The 18,478-nt window shown below is 37.5% G+C and overlaps 1 protein-coding gene across 2 annotated transcripts in view; it reads right to left on the bottom strand.

Annotated features, from left to right (window-relative positions):
* The window catches only part of TASP1 (taspase 1), a 294,371-nt gene that overhangs the window by 150,603 nt on the left and 125,290 nt on the right, over positions 1 to 18,478 (bottom strand). For both annotated transcript variants that reach the window (XM_021700673.1, XM_044918611.1), the window contains 2 exons: positions 10,002 to 10,121; positions 4,525 to 4,603 (listed from right to left, as the gene is read on the bottom strand). In XM_021700673.1, coding sequence (XP_021556348.1) covers positions 4,525 to 4,603; positions 10,002 to 10,121 — 199 coding nt within the window. The remainder of the gene's footprint in view (positions 1 to 4,524; positions 4,604 to 10,001; positions 10,122 to 18,478) is intronic.

The raw sequence follows: 18,478 nt of genomic DNA, 5'->3' as shown, positions 1-18,478 counted from the left end.
TGCAATGACGTGGATGGAACTGGAGGGTGTTATGCTGAGCAAAATAGGTCAAACAGAGAAAGACATGTATCATATGATCTCACTGATATCAGGAATTCTTAATCTCAGGAAACAAACTGAGGGTTGCTGGAGTGGGGGGTGGGGTGGGAAGGATGGGGTGACTGGGTGATAGACACTGGGGAGGGTATGTGCTCTGGTAAGCGCTGTGAATTGTGCAAGACTGTTGAATCTCAGATCTGTACCTCTGAAACAAATAATGCAATATATGTTAAGAAAAAAAAAAAAAAAGAAGAAGAAGGTAGCGGGAGGGGAAGAATGAAGTGGGGGAAATCGGAGGGGTAGACGAACCATGAGAGACGATGGACTCTGAAACACAAACAGGGTTCTAGAGGTGATGGGGGGTGGGAGGATGGGTTAGCCTGGTGGTGGGTATTGAGGAGGGCACATTCTGCATGGAGCACTGGGTGTTATGCACAAACAATGAATCATGGAACACTTCATCTAAAACTAATGATGTAATGTATGGGGATTAACATAAGAATAAAAAAAAATAAAATAAAAATAAAAAAATTTAAAAAAAAAGAAAATAGACTGCATCTTGTATTCTTACCACAATAAAAAAAAATGTGAATCAACCAATTTTTTTAAAATAATGGTGTATTTTATAAAAGATAGTGACTTAGATTCAATGACACATTGTTAAGTATTGAACCACTACTCTGAGCCAAGAAGTATGCTAACTGCCTTCCATATGTCGACTCATTCAGTACTCACAGATATTAAGGTAGATATTCTTGGTTTACAAATAACCCTTGCCAAGTCACAGCCAGTGAGCGAAAGAGTCTGCACAAGAACCCCTGTATATACTCTACTGCCTTCCAAGCTAGACAACTTTCCATGATGCCAGAACATTAGTCAGAGTTTGCACAGCTAGCTCCTGCCACACTACTCTCTTCCCCACTCCCCACTCATTCCTTCCCACCCAGTGATGAGAACAAGATGCTGGAGTTTATCCCTGAGGCTAATGATCAAATTGCCTGTCTGGCCTTGGGAGACCCCTATCTTGACCATAACTATCTTCCCTCTGCCTTTCAATTATTACCTTCCAAGAACTATAAACATAAAATGTAGGCCAGGTCTCTAAATCTTCTGCAACAGCCTAAAGCACCAGTTTTTTTTAGTTTGGCCAAACAATTGCAAAATTCTGTGCACCACATTTCTTCTGACTTGGTCACCCAACTCTGCCATGTGTTTCCATTGTCAACCTCATAGCAACAGCCCCAGGAGAAACAAGAGTGAAGCAATCACACGAAGTCCCAGGGATGGAAGGAACCGGAGACTTGCTCTATTATCCTCAGGTTATGGGGGCTGATAATTGTTAGTCCTTAAACTTCAGAAGGATATAACATGACAAACTGGGCATCCAAATTTAAAAGCTGCACTCACTGGATGTCATGAACTAGAAACCTAAATTTATCTTTAGCCATGTGAAACTATCTTCAGTTGATGCAAGATGTGCAAAGGAGGCAATATGCAAGGGGAAGGGAAAAAGACCTTAATTTTACAATTTTAGCTTTACCCACCCAATGCATTCTTAACACAACCAAATCAATGAAATGTGATCCTATTCCAACTTCCATATCACCAATTTAAAAAAGGAGAAAGGTGGACAATCCCAAAGAGATTGAATTTCTTTTCCAAAATGACAGTCAGGCAGCTTTCAGGATTTCAACCTAAAGTAGAATCTAGGTCTCCAAATGTCTAGACATGAAAGTAACACTTAACGATGACAAACCAACTCACTGAATAACATATTGACCAAAAATAAAGTCAAAACAACATGATAACTAATACTACTTTGGGAAAATAAAAATGAAACAATGAATTATCTATTTTAGACTTCTGTTTGTTCAAATACCACAATTTTCTATAGACATAAGGCCATACTTAATTTGTGCACAAGCTAATTCCTAAATATTATGCATAGAGATTTTCATGTGCCACCAATATTAAATTAAAAATTAACTCATATTGGGGCACCTGGGTGGCTCAGTCGGTTAAGCGTCTGACTCTTGGTCTTGGCTCAGGTCGTATTCTCAGGGTCGTGTGATCGAGCCTCCATGCTCAGTGTGGAGTCTGCTTATCCCTCTCTCTCTGCTCCTCCCCCCGCTTGCTGGCGCACACTGTCTCTCTCTCTCTCTCTCTATTAATAAATAAATAAAATCTTTTTAAAAAATTAACTCATATTTTATATTATACTCATCTCTTCAAAAGTGAAAGAATGAAAATCAATTTTTTGCCAATTATAATTAGTATGGTTAAGGTTCAACATTAATTTGTGTTTGGACTTCACCTGATAGGTCAGTGGCACACAATTATTTTTTCCACTGATGCAAGGAAATGGACAGAAGCAACAAATATGAAAATGGTACCAAGAGGTCAAGTCTGAGCAAAGAATAGGATAGTGATGGCAATAAAAGAGAAAGGGAACACAGGAGAAATTTGGTAGCCAAAGGATGGGAATAATGAATAAGGTATTTCGTTGAGCCTGCTGAATCTGATATGCACAGATGATACCCAGAGGGACATGTCCAACAGGAAATCAGAAAAAACTCATGTGGCCCTCGAAAGAAAAGTCCAGAAGAGATAGACATGGAAGCAAATACCATAAGAGATTACTGCTAAGATCTTGAGAACAGCAATAACACCAAATCACCAAGAGAAAGCATATAGTGAAATGAAGAAAAGCTAAGAGAGGCCCAACCCTGGAGTTGGTAGCAATGGGAAGAGTCTGTGAAGAAGGCCAGGATGGAGCAGATCAGAGGAGCAGGACAAACCAAGAGAGTTCCAGGATCTATGCTATAATAGAAAGGAGAGAGACACCTGTATCAAAGATCACAGAGTCAAGAGCAAGCAGGAAAATAGGGCTGGGTTGGACTGGATGGTTTGTTAGTATAGTGATACAGAAACCAATGTGGCAAGAAACTGAAGAAAGGAAGGAAAGGCAGCCATATCCATCCTCCTGATAAAGCCTGATGATATGAAGGAGAAAGGCCTAGGACTGTAATTTGAGAGATAACACAGCAAAGGGGATGAACCAATATTATTTTGTCAACCACGCATACCACCACATTGAGAGAAAAGGCTTCAAGTACACCTGGCACAAGCATATGAAAACCTGGATCCAGACAACAACAATTCTGCCCTTTAGCTGCCCCCAACACACACACACACAAAATTTCTAAATGAGAAAGACTTCCTTTTTTTTTTTTTTGGTAGTAATGTGATTTGGGTTTTTTTTATTATTCTTTTTATTATTTTTTTATTATGTTCCATTAGCCATGTGAAATGGCTACATCATAAGTTTTTGTTGTAGTGTTCAACGATTCACTAGTTGTGTATAACACCCACTGCTCATCCCAACATGTGCTCTCTTTAATACCCACCAACCAGTTACCCCATCCCCTTACCCCCCTCCCTTCTGTAACCCTCAGTTTGTTTCCCGGAGTCCAGAGTCTCTCGTGTCTCTCTCTGATTTCTTCCCATTCAGTTTTCCCTCCCTTCCCCTCTGGTCCTCCACTCTATTCCTTATGTTCCACATATGAGTGAAACCATATGATAATTGTCTTTCTCTGCTTGACTTATTTCACTTAGCATAATCCCATCCAGTTCCATCCATGTCAATGCAAATGGCAGCAATGTCCACAATAGCCAAACTGTGGAAGGAGCCTAGATGCCCTCAACAGATGAATGGATAAAGATGTGGTACATATATACAACAGAATATTACTCAGCCATCAGAAAGGATGAATGATAATGACTTCTAACACAGATACAAAAAGAGGACCTACATTTAATTAAAAGTGTAGTTAGAGGAGTAGATGTCATAATATATACAATTTGAGGGCGCCCGGGTAGCTCAGTCGGTTAAGCATCTGACTTCGGCTCAGGTCATCATCTCAGGTTCCTGGGATAGGAACACGGGGGCTCTCTGTGCAATGGGGTCTTCTTCTTCTCTCTGCCCCTCCCCATGCTTATGTACTCTCCCTCTCTCTCTCTCTCTCAAATAAATAGTTTAAATATACATATATGTATGTGTGTGTGTATGTGTGTGTGTGTATATATATATATATACATTTTGAAATATACCTTATATTTTCTGCCCCAACATTTAACTCAAGAGATTACCTAACTTTTTGAAATACCTTATTACTTTTATATCTTTTGTAATCTAAATTTGGCACTATCATGAGTCACTAGAGGAAAAAAAAACATCAAAAATATAACTGTTATAGTTAACTCCAGAGTTGTAATGAAATGTTAGCAAAACATTTACACTGGGATACTTATATTGTGAAACAATCCTTAAAAGCTCCTACATATCAAAGATCTTTCATGCATAAATGCTCTTGTCTATGCAGTGTCTCAGCACATGCTTTATGTTTACATAAAAATATTGTTTTCAATCATTAAATGACCTACAATGTTGCAGTTATGAAAAATGGTCATGAAAGCAGCAAATACCTGAGGTACTCACAGCTGTGGAGTAGGGATTATGAGCTCCAGTATTTTCAGCCCAGCAGCCACATCCATAAAGAGCAGCCTGGGAAAAGAGAAAACAGATACACAATGTATTTCAGAAATATTATATGTAATTACTTGCTTTCAAAAGAAGACAAAATCATACCCATCTAATAAAGCCTGACTTAATAATGATGCATATCAACTGGGAAATAATACCAGAGACTGTGTAAGACCTACCCAAACAATGGTTCTAACACTATTTTAAACTATATTTTCAACTACTGTATTAACAGCAAATAGCAATTTTCTATTATATAGAAAATAGCAAAAGAAAGTTTCCTAGACTCTCACCAACAGTTTTTTTCTATTAATAGAAAATAGCAAAAGAAAGTTTCTTAGACTCTCATCAACAGTAGTTTTTTCCTTCCTTGAACAACCTTTCCCCTATTGTAGTTTGTCAGCCAATTCAGAAAAACTCCTTCTCTTCTGGCTCCTTAAAATCATTGTGGTTGCCTTAAAATAGTGATTCTCAAACCAGGTATATGTCAAATTGCTTGAGAAGCTTGGTGATAGGACCGTGGTTCCCAGATATTCTGATTCAGTGGTCTGGGGGTTGCCCAAGGAATTGGCATTATTAACCAGGGCCCCAGGGGGGCTGGGATACAGGTAGTCCTCCTGGCATACTCTAAGAAACCCTGTTTAGAAGAGCTTCTGCCATGCCTCCCTTAAAATGGCACAAAAGGAACTGCAAACAGTTACTACCGAAGGGCCCAGCATATGCTCACCACTGTGCCAGATTCTCTAGCTATAAAGAAAGGAGCCAAAAAGATCAATTCAAGCTAATTACTTTATGAGACAATAGAACAGATTTATATGCCTGAAACCACCAATAACACAAATTACTATGGTTTTATAAAAGAATATAACAATCATCCCTATTTTGTTTTTAATAATGCCACCCAGAATGCCTGGATTCATCTCTTCAATATCCACAATGACTTCTCTGCCTTTGGGAGGGGAACCGAAACTGATAACTTTTCCAGTCCTTAGTTAGAAGCAGAATTAGAAAAACCCTTTGATAGCTAGCATAGAGAAATACAAGGAAGTCTGCTCAAGAATATTCACCACCACAAGTTTGGTGAGAATGGAAAACTGAAAGCACAGATGTCCATCAGTAAAGAAAAGGCTAAACACTGACCCAGAAAAATGTGGAATTCATTGCAGAGGTTCAAAATAAAGAATTAAATTTTTTAAAAAGATCTCCAAATATATTATTGGGTAAAAAAAGAAGAAGAAGAAGAAAGAAGAAAGAAGAAAGAAGAAGAAGAAGAAGAAGAGGAGGAAGGAGAAGAAGAAGAAGACAAGCTACAATACACTAAGTATTCAGTATGACTTCTGACTGATGAAGGAAAAAGATATTCCCATAAAACAGTAACTGTTCTTTTCTAGGAGGTCACTTTTAAGGACTGGGGGAAGAAGTTAAGACTGGGAATGGTGACCAGACAGACCAGCTTTCTAGAGTATTCCATTCTTTTTTATAAGGACTTCAGAACTCATTTGCTTCAATATTTTACCCAGAGCAGGAATTTCCATGAAATATCCCAGACACTTCTGATACCAAGAACCTCGACACCTCATGAGGGAACATATTCCCCTTTTGGACACTTGCCTTTGGCTAAAAGTTCTTCCTTAGATTTTTTTAACAAACATCTGCTTTATCATAACTTCCACCCACTAATCCTGGTTCTACTCTCTGGAATTACTTTACCCTCCCTGCTGAAGTTCTCTAAATTTTTTAAAACAGCTATCCGAGTGCCCTGATTACTCTTTTCTCACTCAGATAATCCTAGATTTGTGAACTGTTCCTCAAGACTTTGAGATGCACACACACACCCTACTTCCCTAATCACCCTCCTTGAGAAATAATCCAAAGTTCAGGATAATTGGAGATGAAGTATCCCATGCTCATGTGACCCACAGTTGCCATCCCCAATTGTCACTGACAATAGCTTTATTATAAGTAGAACCAAGAACTCAGTACAACATTCCCAATACGGCAAACAGTAGAAAATCTATTACAGCCTTTGAAAACACCATGCTTCTAAAATACACAAGATTGTTGTGTCAGAGTGGGAACTGAAAGCCCTACAGAAGGGATTCAGCACATGGATTTCATGACCACACTGGCAAACTTGTGGGATATGCCATTCAACTGGTACTACCTGAGACAGGTGCTAGGTGAGCCAAAGCCTCAGAGAACATGCAACCTGAGGGGAAGGGCCTATTCTTCCTTCACTGAAAACCCTGGACATTAGTCCACTGTCCTTTCCATTCCCCACAATTATCTTGACCAGGAGCCTGCACCCAAAAATAGCAAATAGGACCACAAGGACACCTCTAAGAAACCTAAAGGAGGTCATTTTTTCTTTTTTTTTTTTTTAGAAAAGAAAGAAGACTTACTCTTTGTTTCTTCTCTCTAAGCAAATTCCCCTTATACTACTTCTCCTCAATTTCATGTTCTAAAGTTGTCTTCCTTCTTAATCTTCTGAAATCAGTTGAGCTGAGACAGTGATAGGCCAGATAAAAGAAGATGTCCCTCTCTTATCATTTCTTTGGATAAAACATAACAAGCTTGGGGCGCCTAGGCAGCGCAGTCAGTTAAGCATCCGACCTGATTTTGGCTCAGGTCATGATCTCAGGATGGTGAGATAGAGCCCCCCGTCAGGCTCTGTGCTCAGCAAGGAGTCTGCTTCTCTCTCTTTCCCTCTGCCCCTCCTCCTGTTCTCTCTCTCTAAAATAAATAAATAAGTCTTTTAAAAAAAATAACAACCTTAAGCAGACCTTAAAAAACAAAAATAAGGGCGCCTGGGTGGCTCAGTTGGTTAAGCGACTGCCTTTGGCTCAGGTCATGATCCTGGAGTCCCGGGATCGAGTCCCGCATCGGGCTCCCTGCTCAGCGGGGAGTCTGCTTCTCCCTCTGACCCTCCTTCCCTCTCATGCTCTCTGTCTCTCATTCTCTCTGTCTCAAATAAATAAATAAAATCTTAAAAAAAAAAACAAAAACAAAAATAAAAATAAGCTTCCTTCTTTTCAGTGGTAAAACTTCATTAACATTTAACAAAGGTATTAACATTCAGTAAAAATAGATTATATAAATATTATTATTATTATTATTATTATCATTATTTAATCTTCTTTGGGACTTGTTTTCCTTTATAAAATGAGCATAACAAAAAGCCCCACCTCATAATGTTGCTGTAGGATCACATGAATGAACACACTTGCTGCACATAGCAAGAGATTAATAAACAGTAGTTATAGCTAATAATATAGCTATATTATGAGGAACTGTGACAAGCAATTTAAATATACTACATCATTTAATCTTCTAAGGTAACTATTTATACCCATTTTGCAGTTGTGGAAAGTGGTGCTTAAAGACATTGAACAACTTGTTTACAGTAAGGGAGAGGTGGGATTAGACTAAAGGTCTACCTAAATCCAAAGTTCACACTCTTAACCACTAAACTCAACTGTGTACTTATGTGGGGCTGAGTTGCAGGTAGAGGGAGAGTGGAATGTAATAATTCCTTTCTCATGTCCCAGTTGTAAATTCTAACTATTGTTGGTAAGCCAAGAAAATAAATTCTAATTCAAATGCCACTTCACCATCTGAACAGTTGTTATTATATGTCTAGAGCAGAGTAATATGCTAAGACTTTTTAACATTTCACTTGTGCATTTAAAATGTATTTAAAAGCATCTAATTTTAGCATATTTTTTAAAAAGTCATTTAAAAAGTCATTATTTTCAATATTTTGTATATTTTGTTTTCTTCCCTCTTGATCGTCAAGAAGAATGGTTTCTTACTGTCAACTGATGCTTTCATATTTCTAGGCTTATTACACCTCCTCTATCCAAGCAATATAATCCAATTAAGCAAATGCATTTTCCTGGTAAGTACCTTTACTCCTATCCACCACGCCCTTTCCTGATTTTTATCTCTCACCAACTGTGTCTTCATAAACTAGCTAAGAGGGGCAAAATCAGTATGTTTAAGTTTTACAGAAGTATTTCTTTTTCCAGGACAGTCCCACGTGGAATGGCTTCAAAATTGTTCAACGTAATATCCTGCTAACATAGTGCAGAACTATCCTTGGTTCTGTTGTTGCTATTTTACTAACCAAAACAAACAAAAAAAAACAGTGAGAAAGTCATGGGAATTGCAAGGCAACGAAGGCGGCTATGCTGGTTTTTCTCTCTCCTTCTCTACCAAGGCATCCAAATCTGATATGCCAAGCTTGGTTCTTATTCCAAACTTAACAAATACACAGGGCTTTATAATGTGGAAAAACACCATGACCAGACAAAGGCTTTTTATAATGACTTCAAAGCATTGTACACATGTTGAGTAATCATTCCCCATAAATCCCCCTGTATGGCAGGCAAAGAGTAGCACAAAATTAATTATTCTTCCCTACCCCATCCCCCCATGACATTGTAAGAGGCTTATACACTATAAAGGGCAGATCAGGGAATATCACTTGGAGCTTTGCAAAGATGTCCTCCATGAATCAGATTACTCTGCTCCAAGCATTCATTAACCACTATGTCCAAGGTAACTGTGATACCCACTTTTTTTCAAATGTGAGGGACAAAGTATACAGAGTACGCCAAGCAGTGCTCTGCATGTAACACGAGAGCTAAGTACTCAGCTTAAGCACAACCCTTGCAACTACTTTACAGACTCCAGGAATCATTAGTTCACTCAACAAATATTTATTAATCCCATAAGTAATGTACCAAATTGGTTTGTGCTCAGAAAGCTTACTAGATCAAATGGATTGTGAAATATTCTCAGTACAAAACTAAAGTTTGGAGATGGGGGAAGGAGGAGTGGTGAAGATGAGCAAGTGAACTGGGAATATGCCAGTTACACATAAATTAGATTACTTGCGTGGTATCATCATGTCTTGGTGACCTGAAATACTGGTTAGTCTATAAAATAGCTAAAATGCTAAATCAGAAGAGGGATTTAGAGCGTCAAAATTTCTATTCCTTGAATGGAGGAAATACACAATGTAACTCTAAAATCATTTCCCACTTAAAAAGCAAGCAACAATATAGTCAGGTAGTGTTTACTCCTAAAGAGAATGACATTTGCAAAGAAAGAAAATGAAGATCAACTCATTTTTTTTAATGTCTACTAAATACCCAACACTCAGCCTGTTGGAAGTAACAAAACATAGTATTACTGATTTTAAAGATCAATAAGAACTCTATTACTATGAGAGAGGTTTTTTAGAATCTGGAAAAGGTACTTGCTCACTTGTACTATGTCAATGTTAAAAAAAAAAAAATCACAGTAATTTTTTTTTTCAAAAGAAAAAATGTTTTGCTGGCTTAAAAAAATGGTGAGCTAGAAAATTCCATGTTTTAAATTGAAAAGCAAGTTTAAAAACCCCATAATTACTTACCTGTCCAACTCTCCCTGGATGTTTCAAGGCCAAGCCTCCACTGGAGACAGCAGCAGCAACATTCCCTTCGTGGTCCACCACTACAGCGCCCACTGTGTCCAAAGTGCCTGAGTCATTCTCCTGGAGAGCGAACAGGGCATGAGCACTCACTGAGCACAGGGTGTCACAATTCGATATGACCACATAGCACTTCTCAATACATACATAATTCACAATTCATAAATCATATAATTCAGCAAACTCCTAAAACCATCTATTATCAAGTTGCCACTAAAACCCTGTTCAAGTCAAAATGTATTTTCTACCTAAAAATCCTGAGCAAAAGGTGTCTTATTGCTTTTCTCTAATAATAAGCCTAGCATGCCTAAGAGAGAAAGAAAAAACACCATCTAATATAAAATAGTGTAGCACAGTGTCCCCTTAATCTCCAGTTTTAAGTTCATGATTGAAAATCTGTAAGAGTGAAAAGATCTATGGCATAAGTGAGTCAATAAATGCAATTATTAGTATTTTTAAAAATATTATATACAAATTTCTAAAAGTAATATACTCAGCACAATAAATAAAGAGAATGGCCGTCACAATCTTGAAAGTATACTATGCTATAATTTTCTTTTACAATTCCTTGCTTGTGAGAAATTGATGGCCACCTCCTTTCTCTGCCGTATTAATAATATGCTTGCCAACTATATAACAGAAAACTATACATTCCTGGGAGGCATCTTTGCGTTTCTGTGTCTTGTCCCAAGTCCCACAAACTTAAGGCTTTTCACACGTATTGACTATAAGCAGCTGTCTCCTACCTCAAAGATTTCTGGGTCACCTGTGCAAGACAATCAAACCTTACAATCCTGGATAAAAATCAGAATTAAAGAAAACAGGAAAGAAGTTTCATAAAAAAACATCTCCTTGTGTATATTAACAAGGGAGGCTACTGCAGGTCTTTAAGTTAACAGAAGTCATTGCAGTGTTCTCACTCTAGAATACTGGTTTTTATTTATTTTTTATTTTTTTAAATTTTATTTTATTATGTTATGTTAGTCACCATACAATACATCATTAATTTTTGATGTAGTGATCCACAGTTCATTGTTTTCATATAATACCCAGTGCTCCATGCAGTATGTGCCCTCCTTAATATCAATCACCAGGCTAACGCATCCCCCCACTCCCCTCCCCTCTAAAACCCTCAGTTTGCTTCTCAGAGTCCATACTCTTTCATGGTTCATCTCTCCCTCAGATTTCCCTCCCTTCATTTTTCCCTTCCTTCCCCTAATGTCCTCCAAGCTATTCCTTATGTTCCACAAATAAGTGAAACCATATGATAATTGACTTTCTCTGCTTGACTTATTTCACTTAGCATAATCTCCTCCAGTCCCATCCATGTTGATGTAAAAGTTGGGTATTCATCTTTTCTGATGGCTGAGTAATATTCCATTATATATATGGACCACATCTTCTTTATCCATTCATCTGTTGAAGGGCATCTAGGCTCTTTCCACAGTTTGGCTATTGCGAACATTGCTGCTATGAACATTGGGATGCATAGGGCCCTTCTTTTCACTACATCTGTGTCTTTGGGGTAAATACCCAGTAGTGCAATTGCTGGGTCATAGGGTAGCTCTATTTTTAATTTTTTGAGGCACCTCCACACTGTTTTCCAAAGTGGCTGTACCAACTTGCATTCCCACCAACAGTGTAAAGAGGGTTCCCCTTTCTCCACAACCTCTCCAACATTTGTTGTTTCTTGCCTTGTCAATTTTTGCCATTCTAATTGGTGTAAGGTGGTATCTCAATGTGGTTTTGATTTGAATTTCCCTGATGGCTAATGATGATGAACATTTTTTCAGGTGTCTGTTAGCCATTTGTATGTCTTCTTTGGAGAATTGTCTGTTCATGTCTTCTGCCCATTTTTTGACTTGATTATTTGTTTTTTGGGTGTTGAGTACTGGTTTTTAAACTGTGCCCCAGAACCCAAGATTCTCACCCTCACCCCCACCCCCAAGAATGCATAAAAGAGCCAGGCACAACCCCAGACTCAACAAGACCCGCTCCTCCTCCTGTGTAGTTTATTGCCCATACTACTGAGCAAGACTTCATTTGTACTGAGGGATCCCTGGCTAAAAAGATTTTTAAATGACACACTCAGGAAATCCCCAGAAAAGTCAGTGAGTTCCTAGGGCCACCTTAGAAGTTGAGCAACATCGAAGGGAGTTCTGAAATAGTGGAGACACAATGCAAGGAAAAGATCTTTACTTCAAGCAAATTGAAAAATTCAGAGGTAGAGTATGCCTCAACAAATATTACACGAAGTCTGTTAGGAGAAGGTACATCTAGACATTTACATTTCTTTGGTTTTTGCTTTAGATTCTAACTCCCCTTAAATATACTGATACACTAGGACATACTTACTTTAATAGAAAACATGTAGCTGCCTGAAATAAGTGCTTTATTTCCCTTTTAAACACAGCCAGGGGAAGTCTAGGCCATATCCCAGAATACCACAGCTCTGCAGGTGGCAGACTGCCTGACTTTCAAGGATAGTTCCCTAACCTGACTGTAAACTCTCTGAGGAAAGGTCTGATCCACTATTTGATTTTGCACACAGCAGACATGTGGGCATACTTAGTCTTCAGTTAGGGGGAAATAAAGTATGTCTGAATCCCTGGCATCACAAAAACAAGAAAAATAAGTGATGATACATGCAAGGCCATTCTAACATCAGGGCCTCAGTTTTCCATCTCCTTTCTCAAGATTCAGTTTCATGCAAATCCAGAGGATGCCACTACCTTAGGGAAGACTTAACAATAACTAAGTTTGCTCATTTGGTATGGAAGAAGTAAAGTTTATCTTCTTCAGTAGGTAAGATGAAAGTATGAAAGTAAAGAACTGCATTAGACACATTTTATTCCAGAAAAAAAAAAAAAAGGATAATCCTAAAGAGAAATATACTTTAAAGGGGGAACATCTGTTTCATTATTCTAAGAAATAATTCCTAAATCTTTATACCCTTGCAAGCTCAATACAGAAGCGTCTGTTCCTTGTCCAGATGCCAAGTCTTATGTCTTCTACAGGAGGCCTTCTCAAACTTTAATGTATACACAAATCATCTGAGAAACTGTTAAATGCAGATTTGATTAAGTAATCTGGCATTGGTCAAGACTCTCCATTTAACAACCTCTCTAGCAATGCTGATGTTGCTGATCCCCAGACCCTACCTTAAGAAACAAGGTAAGATAGCATCCTATGGGATTCATTATCAGCCAAACCCATCTGCTCTATTCATTTTAAGACAAATAATTTTATGGGCACAAATCTGCTGAAGGAGAAACTTAAACCACCTAAGACTAACATTATGTTAGCATAAAAGATTTAAGTTCTGTCTGGTTCAACTATCAATTGGTGGCATATCACCATAATCATACCACAATGAACATACCGTAAAGTATCTTAAAGTATGGTTCTTTCAGAAACAGACAACTCTCATACAAATAAACTGAAACTATAAAATACTTTCCTTAACAACAATAAATTCAAGAAAGGGTATTCTTCATTAGTTCTTTATTAACTGTGACTGCTGATCCCAAGCATTCTGTAAAACAGAATGTTAACTGAGGGGATACATAACGTATACACAATGATATACATTACTTACACAACAATTCTCTTAGCACTTCAATCAGGATATCATAAACTCTGAGGATTCTTATGTCTAACCTTATTCTTATTCTTATGTCTAACCAAACTACTAGAGAAAGATACAAAAATATTATATGTAGATGGATTTACTGTAACTTGGTTTTTAAAAATGAAAAATCAAGTAAAAAATAGAGAATCCTGTTCCAAATTAAGCTAAATATTCCTAAGGGCTTGCAACACCTGCAAAAATCAGAATTACTTCATAAATATTCAAGAATTAGTTCATAGATTTCACATACTGAAAGGCAAATTTAAGGATGATGAAGTAATATTTAAGCATTTTTATGAAGTGTAGATAAATTGAGTGAAAGACAAACTCTGGTATTTTGGCCATAATAATTTCACAGAACTCATTTCTACAGAAATGAAATCTTAGAAAGGTTAAAAAGCACACAATGACTGTTACTATATAGAGCTACTATTATGCTCTTACACTCCATAAATACTTAAAAGTACATGCACCACCTATGGTGATTAACATAATAAAATTTTTTTAAAAATTTTTTAAAAAGTACATGCACCACATAGGTACACATGCACCTATTGTCCTAGACTGACACATGCTATTTGCATTACTTTTTTGATAAAATTTTTGTGACTAAAAAGCAACTGTATAACCTGTATAGTTACCCTTATAATAAACACATGTATATAAAGTTAGGGCACGTACTGCATGGAGCACTGGGTGTTATACGAAAACAATGAATCATGGATCACTACATCAAAAACTAATGATGTTATGTATGGTGATTAACATAACAATAAAAAAATTTTAAAAAGAGAAAAAAACTAATGTTTTTTTTGTACTGTATGGTGATTAACATAACATAATAAAATAAAATTTAAAAAAGAAAATAATAAATAACTAAAGTTTGCATAGAGACTGCATGTGTTATGGAAAACACTGAAATAAAACTTTCTTCAAGTCACCAATAAACTAGTAATCACGTTGGGCTTAATGTCAAAAGTTTTTATTTTTCTCTGCTCCAAACTGGAGATGGCTATTACACAATTATTGTAAAATTAAATTAAGTAACACATTACTACTTTAAAAGGAATAAATCCCTTAAAACAAAGTTTAGGTACTTCCCACGAGAAAATTATGCTTCTAATCTGTGTTCTAACTCTGAAATCTGCCAAGAGACATCATCTATCAGTTATTTATCTCATTAACCTGGTCTTTCTTCTACACAGAATTACTCAAATATCAAAGAGTTAAAATGCAAAAATAGTATCAAATAGATAAGTGTATCCTGAAACTGGTATATGGTGGAATTAACTTAATACAATAATAAAGACAAATACGTTTTTGTAAAAGATCCCAAACCTTCATAATACACCTTTGTTAGGTTTATGAGCATGATTATAATTGGCATGAGTTTTCACTTGAGAAAAGCATATGACTTATGCCCTCCATGACAGTACATTAATGGCAGCATAAAGCTTTACGTCTTTGAGTATTCTAACTATGGAATTAGCTCTGGCTACCAGAGACCTAGATCTGGCTCCATGTCTACCTCCCACAAACCAGCCCCAGAGTGGGGCCACTAAAGGATTAAGTATATTAGGTATGTATAAACAAAGTATGATTTAGTTGGAATTATCTACTCTTGTATATCTGGCTTGGCTGAAACCAAGGAAAATTTGGAAATAAGAACACCCAATGACCTTTTTCTTCTATCCTTGGAAAATCACCCTTCTGGGAAGGAAAACTGAATGGGAAGGGAGGTGGGTGGGGGGATGGGGTAACTGGGTGATGGGTATTAAGGAGGGCACGTGATGTGATGAGCACTGGGTGTTATATGCAACTAATGAATCACTGAACATTCCATGCAAACCTAATGATGTTATACGTTTGCTAATTGAGTTTAAATTAAAAAATTTAAAAAAAAAGAAAATCACCCTTCTGATGCCCAGTACTATAAATGATGTTTCTGCAAATTACAGTCAAGATGTCTATTCTTAAATAACCCTTAATTTTCTTTGTTTAAGAAAACTATGCATTAAATATCTTTGCAGTACTACACAAATTAGTGTAAAACATATCTACAACAGAGAAAAAAAATATATAAGAATTGTAATATATTCCTTAAATCACTCAATAAAAGTTAACAGAAACATTTTTAGCTCAAAATAAAAATAAAGTGGGTTAACCATGCTTTTAAGAGGCTTTAATATATCTACATTACAGCTTTAATTATAAATTCATACCATAACAAAGTTCCAGAGGATTACCCAAAAATTCCAAACCCTCAAAGACAGCAAAAGACAATGTTTTCCAAATGGCAGAATACCTAGACAGTGTTCTGAGGCCTGAAACATTCAACTTAGAAAAAGCCATGCTTTTAATCTTGGTTTTTAAAATGATATTTCAAGTAATGAATTATGGATTTTTTTGTTTCAAAATGGAACAGTTTGAGAGCCTCATGTGCATGTTGAGTGAGCACGTGTACATGATGGAAGAGACCAGATGAATATACTCATGACTTAAATTATTACACAGCAGAACAGTAAAACCACAAGGGTAGTTTCATACAGCTTTAAATCATTTTTATTCTTATTCATATGCTGTTCAATTAAAATTATTTTATACTTATAATGAACCACTGGTTAAGGAAAGTAAACCTAAGACACACTGGAGTTGAAATAAAAATTAAGGAATTTAAGAATGAAAGTCTGACAAAGTCCTTAAGATAATATTAGATAGATCATTAAATTGCATTCATCTGATCAAAATACTTAGAGAACACACCTCGATGATTACAAATATCAGTTTAAAGTATTATGATGAATATATCCGATCTGGCTTATTTTTCTGGAATAAATATTAATCACAATTTTTAAATTCTAAATCAAAATTCTAAATTAAACATGCACCCAGCAATTAAACCCTAAATATTTACCCAAGAGAAATCAAAATATATGAAACAAAAGACCTGTCAAAAATGTTCACAGCACTTTTAACTGCAACAGCCAAAAGCTGGAAACAACCCAAATGCCTATCAAGAGGGAAATGGGGGGTGGGGGTGCGCGGAGCAAGATGGCGGAGGAGTAAGAGACCTGGATTTCATCTGATCCCAGGAATTCAGCTGGATAGGGATCAAACCATTCTGAACACCTACAAACTCAATAGGAGATCAAAGAAAAGAAGAGCAACAACTCTCTGAAGAGAAAAGCAACCACTTTCTGGAACGTAGGACATGTGGAGAACTGAATCCCAGGCGATATGCGGGAGGATAGACGGCGGGGGAGGGGGCCTCCATCAGCTGCTTCTGGCAAGTGATAGAGCAGCGGAGCACAAAATCAGAACTTTCAGAAGTCGGCTCCGCTGAGGGACATTGCTACAGTGGCTAAGCGGGGGGTGGAACCCTCATGGGACAGTGTGGTCTCAGGACCCTCAGGGTCACAGAAAGACCAGGGGGTGCCTGAGTGCGGCAGACTCCCAGGTATCAGAGCAGGGAAGCTGGCTGCAGAAACGGAGCCGAGGCGCAGGCTCTCAGCTCAGGGTTGCCATAAACCGTGATCCACAGCACAGTCAGGCCACTGCTCTTCCCACAGGGACCCAACAAGCGATAGATCTGGGGGGACTCCCCTCCCTCCCCTGGGAGGAGCAGCACAGGAGTGCACCGCAGGGATCTGCTGGGTTTGGAGACTCCACACAGGGTTGGGTGCCAGAGATAGAAATGCTCAGTCATAGGCCAGGTGAGCACAGAGTGCGGCCGGAGACCGGGGAGATGGGAGTGACTGACTGCTTTTCTCTGGGGGCTCACTGAGGAGTGGGGCCCTGAGGTCTCAGCTCCTCCGGGGCAGAGATTAGAGGCCGCCATTTTCACGCTCCTCCTCCAAAGCTGCATGGAAAGCTTTCAGGAAACAAAAGCTCCCGAGAGCAAACCCGAGCAGAGCAGATTACTTAGCCCAGACCAGGCAAGGGCGGGGTAATTCCGCCTCTGGCAAAGACATTTGGGAACCACAGCAACAGGCCCCTCCCCAGAAGATCAACGAGAACAGCCAGCCAAGACCAAGTTTACCGATCAATGAGAACGGCAGAACTCCAGAGCAGGGGAATAATGCACATAGAATCCATTTTTTACCATAATTCTTTAGTCTTCCAAAGTTGTTTTTTTTTAACTTTTTTTTTTTGTATTTTTCTTTTTCCCTTTTTCAACCAACATCTTATCAATCCCTTTTTTTAAAAAACATTTTTATTTTTCATTTCTAGAGTCATATTCTATCCCTTCACAGTAGTTACCCATATTTTTGGCATATACATATGTCATTCTCTCTTTAAAATTTTGAGATAGTTTCTTCTAACAGATCAAAATATACCCTAAATCTCTAGTGTATGGATTTGTTCTACTCTCCTGCCTGATCACATTCTCTCCCTTTTTTTCCTTTTTTTTTTAAAATCCTCTTCTTTCTTTTCTCAAATAACTTCTTATCAATTCCTTTTATAAAATTATTTATAATTTTCATCTTTACAGTCATATTCCATCTCTTCACCATATCAACCCTTATTTTGTACATATATAAGTTAATCTTTCTTTAAAATTTTGGGAGGCACTTTCCTCTAACAGAACAAAATACAACCAAAATCTAGCGTGTGGCACTGATCTATGCACCAGCCTGATCATATTTGATCATATTCTGGTTTTTTTTGTTTTGTTCTGTTTTTGTTTGTTTTTATCTTTTTCTTTTACTTTTTTTTCTTTTTCTTTTGTCTTTCTTTCCCTTTCTTTTCCCCCGGCTTCAGGTCTTTTCTGATTTGTTGAGAGTATATT

Source organism: Neomonachus schauinslandi, chromosome 10 (genome assembly GCF_002201575.2).
Source record: "Neomonachus schauinslandi chromosome 10, ASM220157v2, whole genome shotgun sequence".
Lineage (NCBI taxonomy): Eukaryota > Metazoa > Chordata > Mammalia > Carnivora > Phocidae > Neomonachus > Neomonachus schauinslandi.
This window is presented reverse-complemented; position numbering and strand designations above follow the sequence as displayed.